The 5513-nt window shown below is 42.5% G+C and overlaps 1 protein-coding gene across 1 annotated transcript; it reads left to right on the plus strand.

Annotated features, from left to right (window-relative positions):
- The first annotated feature begins 2939 nt into the window (after positions 1 to 2939).
- LOC147973914 (uncharacterized) lies at positions 2940 to 5058 on the plus strand. Its single transcript, XM_087525133.1, has 4 exons — positions 2940 to 2977; positions 3064 to 3198; positions 4192 to 4265; positions 4398 to 5058. The coding sequence occupies exons 1-4, from the start codon at positions 2955 to 2957 to the stop codon at positions 4661 to 4663; spliced, it is 498 nt and encodes a 165-aa protein (XP_087381259.1). The 5' UTR covers positions 2940 to 2954; the 3' UTR covers positions 4664 to 5058.
- Positions 5059 to 5513: the final 455 nt, after the last annotated feature.

Consider the following 5513-nt stretch of genomic DNA (forward strand, 5'->3'; position numbering starts at 1 on the left):
CCTCGATGCATTTCCACTCAAAGTTAGTCAGCTTACGATGATGAATGGGTATACCTAAGTACTTAAACGGTAAGGAGCCCAATTCACATCCGAACAATTGTTTATACGTGTCATGGTCATCCTTTGCTCTTCCGAAGCAAAACAATTCGCTCTTGTGGAAGTTAATTTTGAGGCCAGATAATTATTCAAATAAGCATAACAGCAGCTTCATGTTTCTTGCTTTCGCCAAGTCGTGCTCCATAAAGATGATAGTATCATCAGCATACGAAGAATGGAAATCCCTCCGTCAACTAGATGTGGGACCAGGCCGCCTACCTGCCCTGCATCCTTTGCCCGACCTATTAAAATAGTCAGCATATCCGCCACTATGTTAAACAGGATCGGTGACATCGGGTCTCCTTGCCTTAGCCCCTTGTGTGTTTGGAAATAGTGACCTATGTCGTCATTCACTTTAATCCCTACACTCCCTTTTTGCGTAAAGGAGTCAATCTGGTTTCTTCAGGCTGAATCAAAACCTTTCATATGCAAAGCTTGTTGAAGGAAAGGCCATTTAACTTTATCATATGCTTTTTCAAAATCCACTTTAAAAACTATGCCATCAATTTTTTTGAGTGGATTTCATGGAGCGTTTCATGCAAGACAACAACCCCTTCAAGGATATTTCTATCAGGCATGAAAGCAGACTGGGACGGATGAACCACAGAATGCGCAATCTGCGTAAGTCTGTTCGTCCCGACCTTGGTGAAAATTTTGAAACTCACATTAAGCAGGCATATGGGTCTGAACTGCTCAATGCGAGCAGCGTCTGTCTTCTTAGAAAGAAGAGTTATCGTTCCAAAATTCAGCTTAAACAACTGGAGGGATAGCACTATATTTTTCATGTGTTGTCGTAAACAGAGCTCCTTCTGTACTGATACATATATGATACATATATGTTTTTTCTTTTAATTACAGTATCTCTTTTCGGACCGGTCGGGCTTTCTAGATTTCTAGATCTGAAGAAGTTTGTTTGAAGTCTGCCTTTGGGTTTCAGAAGATTCAGAATAAGTCCGTACATAAGTTCCTACACCAGCCGTAACTAGATAAATCATGTATGACGCGATGCTCTGCGCTGCGCTCGTGGAGTATTTGCAGCAGTATTCTCCGTCGTTTGATGCTCAATCAGGTAAGTCTATTATTTCAATTTTGATTCACAGTTGTTGGCACGAACTGGGCAGTGCATTTGGACAATTTCCACATGTCAATCGGGGAAAGATATGCCCATCACCAGTGCACTTTGCAAAAAAGATTTGCTATTTTTGTTTCTATTCTATGCATACATGCAATTCCGACAATTAGATGCAACAACTATTTTTTCTTTTCTTTTACTGTAGGGCTTGCGGCTATACATGTTAAACAATAAGATGATTTTATTTGTGGTCTAACAATGCCTCTGTTAATAGTTGCAACTAAAAATAGCTCTACTTTTTTTGTTAATAGTGGCCGAATAAAAGAGGATTCAGACTATGACGAGTTTACATTGTACTGAATTATAATTTGCTAACAATAAATTTCTCTCTTTTCTTCTATTTTATATTGATAATAGCTCCTCAATTAATTTTTAAACACCCCCTCGGCTGGTGTCACGATCAGATTTTTATGCATGAACAATAACCCTGTTTTATTTTAAGAATGGGGCTCTAAAATGGATAGAAGAGGAGCTTAAGTTCAGCAGCCAAATACGGCACGCATGCTCCCCCCCCCCCCCCCCCCCCCCACATTTTTGTGAGTTAACTGACATGAGGTTGCTTCAAATGGAATATACTCATAGTTGCATCACATTATGCATTTCCTTCATTTTTAGTCTGCAAGTTACTTATGTGTTCGTCATGATATTGGTACGGTTTATTTTCCTGAGGGTATATTCATCTCATTAGAAATTTATTTTGTCTGCCTTTCGTCTTCCTAAATTTCACGTGTTTTTATTTTCTCTTTCCTGGTTAGCTAACCAATTATTATTGTAGCACATGACTTAGGGCTTTTTAACTTATTGCACAGTTTGTTATTCTAGAACACTAGACTTTTCTCCACAGTTAGGTTGTTCATATGAAAAGTTTAATTCATGTTTAATCCTTCCAGAACTAAGCTTAGCTTAGAAAAAAGGTAGCTTGTTGCATGCAATCTGTGTCATACAAAAATGTTAAATTCCATTTCTTCATTTTTGTTCAGAATGTTGCACTACATGAGATGAGACAAACTCAGAATGGGAGCAAAATAGTCCTGACTACTGGCGAACTCTTTTAGCTCGCTGTGTTCCCACTGATGGTGTTGTAGTCGAGCCCAACAATTCAACTTGTGAAGATAACATGTAGCCCGAACTCAAGAGGGAGTGAGATTTAGTTTTTCCAGGACAACTATTTTTTTCTATCTTTATTAAAATTTTGCATCTCTTCCATGTTCACTTGGACAATACCTATACTTATTATAACTTATAAGTCCTTCAAGTTCAGACAAGAAAAATTAGATATCCTGAAATCTTTACTATAAGATCATTTTGGTCTTCTTGAACTTCAAATGCCATCATCAAAAGATAAATGATGGTTTGTATTAAACTTGACCTTTAGAGATGCGGGCACTATAGATATTCTTTTTCCCTAAATTTCTAGGAAATATGAATTAAGAATTCAGTACTCACATAAATCTGAGAGGCTGCTTTGATCGTTTACTGGTAGTGGAGGAAGAGGGAGATCGCACCTTAGGTGCTCTCCTGTGTATACTCATGTATATATAGCCGGTTACAACAGGGCGCAGAGCGCCGGGGTGTGGCGACGTGCATGGATCGTGGGATCGTGCATGCAGGACGTGCGCACGTACAGGAAGAGAGAGAGAGGGGTAAGCTAGCTACTTGTTAACAAAGCGCACGGCCATGGCTAATCTATCGATCGACCAACCTGCAGAGAAACCTCGGCGACGAGATGCGGGAGTTGTCCCAGCACAGGTTCTTTGGTTGCTGCTCTCATGTTTCATCAAGCATCCACCTTAATTTGGTTAGGCTAAATGAAATCTCGTCCCGTCCGGTCGCAGGTGGTTCGTCCAGTTCCGCGCGGAGAGAGATTTCTACGCCGGGGTCTGCAGCGAGGCCGCTGGCTCCGCGCGGAGGCTGCGGAGGAGCATCGAGCACGAGACGGAGAGATTCGGCCGCGGCCTCTGGCAGCAAAAGTTTGTTTCCTAGCTACCGTCTCCATGGGTGTTAATTATTACTCTACCAAGTTTTAATCACCTCTTGCACTGATGCTTCGATTTCGTCATAACACCAAAGATGCATACATCACTTCATTTCATCCAAGAAACCACTTCAAGTATAAGCCTTTAATTCGGTTCCTCTTCCTGATGGGGCTGCCTGTTCGGCCTGTTCTGTTCTGTTCTGTTCCATGTGGTGACATTGCAGTCAAATTTGACTGGAATGTGTTTAGTTTTCCCAAACATACTTGAATCAATCAAGTAGGTGCGCTGCCTGTAGCTAGGGAAATTGTGTTGTTCACATTGCGGTCATTGAAAGCTTCGGGTTGGATTAATTATTCATGCACCATGACCATGGTGTAACAACTTTGGACGAATCTGAATGGGGCTGTCCTAACTAGTACGTACGTACGTGCCACATTAGAATTGGAATCTTAGCATAATTAGGTTTTTCTGTAATTTACTTACCTCATTGGGTTCCTTGATACAACGTCCAACATTCAAATTAATATCGTTGAAATTTCAAATCTAATCATTGGACAACATATATAGCCTCAACAGATATACCTGCCGGTCATTTGAACAATTTTGTAATGCAATGTTTTAAACTGGCTCTTGCTTGTTCCTGTCAATCTCTCCTAACTAGTATAACCTCTGTCCGAAAATAGTTGTCTAAGAAATGGATGTATCCGGACATTTTTTAGTTCTAGATACATCCATTTTTATCCATTTCTCCGACAAGTATTTTCAGACAGAGGGAGTATCAATCTAATGGCCACCCTTGACAATCAACTACAGTTGAGGCCGCTACAAGAGGCTAATAGCTGCTCTGCATTTCGCCATGCATGTGGCTTTTCACCCAAAAAAAGGATGTTAATTTCAGTTACAATAAGCAGTTGAGAGCAATGACACAATTAATACAGTTGTGCTCTTAGCTAGTTTCCAATTTACTCAAGTTTTGCTCCTTTGCAGGAAAAAGATCTTGGATGCCTACCTTGCCTTGAGCGGAGTAAATTATGTTCTCAAATTTCCAGCGGAGCCAGCAGGTACGGTATTACTCTGCTGGCCATGGATCTCCGTGTATACATTTGGCATCGCTAGCTGTTGTCACCTAGTTGACCACAAACAGATGAATGAGTGCTTCTTCTGTCCTGCTCATAAATCGTAACCAATTGCAGCCATAGATGAGTTCGCTGCTGAGAAAGCCTTGAAGGAGGATGCCATGAAGTGGAGGTTTGAGGAGCTGTGGATGACCGAGCACGGCAGTAAGTACAAGCACAAGGAGTGGAGGAAGGCGTGGCTCTATGACAAGTACAAGAAATGCGCCCAGGATGTCGACAAGCGCAACACGGAGGGCGGTGGGGCTGCCTTCGGGACAGACCAGTTCTGGGACGAAACCGAGCAAGAGTTCCGCGAACGCACGGGCCGGCAGCTCGAAGACTGATACTGCAGTATATGGCGTGCTCTCTGTGGCACCGATGCTTGGGTCATTGATAGAGAGGACATACGGTTTGCCGTGTTGAACTAATTAGCATTTGCTCTGAATCACGAATGCTCTGGATATTTCACTCTATGTATGTAGTAGCCGTGACATGATGAATGTGGTAAGTGTGATGTATCAACGACTAGCATATGGAATCAGCATCTTTAACGTGTACGTGTTAATCTCTATGTCTGGGTTCATTGTTGTTCATTGCTAATGTGCTTATTTAATTTTTACTCCCTCCGTCCCATAATATAAAAACATTTTTGGCACTAGTGTAGTGTTAAAAACGTTCTTATATTTTGAGACAGAAGGAGTAGATTATTGTGCAGTACGCCTGCATGCTGGAGAGTAGATCCACATATAAGTACATTTTACCTGCTGTCATGTATATATTTGGAGATGATTACACGTATGCTCCAATTGCTGCTGTTAATTCTAGCTTAATAACAGAAAGAAAACTGTTGATGCCGTGAAGGAGAAAGTATCCACCAACTATTTCAAGATATATTTATGTATGTAGACTAAGATTAGAAGAAAGTGATGAAGCAGAGATGGAGTTGGACCCATGCATGCAAGCATGCATCATTTCCAGCAGAGGTGGAGGCTGACGCGCACGCCCTGGAGGGTGGTGTTGCCGGTGAGGGGGTCGTACACCGTCCGCCCGCCCTGCACCTTGGCGTCGCACACCTGCAGCCGCGGCTGACTATACATCGCGGCGACGACGTAGAGGGCGCCGAAGAGGGCGAGGAGCAGCGCCGCCACCGCCAGGATCGCCCACCAACAGCTCCGCCGCGGCGCCACACCGTCG

Source organism: Triticum urartu, chromosome 5A (assembly GCF_056163025.1).
Source record: "Triticum urartu cultivar PI428250 chromosome 5A, HENAU_Tu73, whole genome shotgun sequence".
Classification (NCBI taxonomy): Eukaryota; Viridiplantae; Streptophyta; class Magnoliopsida; order Poales; family Poaceae; genus Triticum; species Triticum urartu.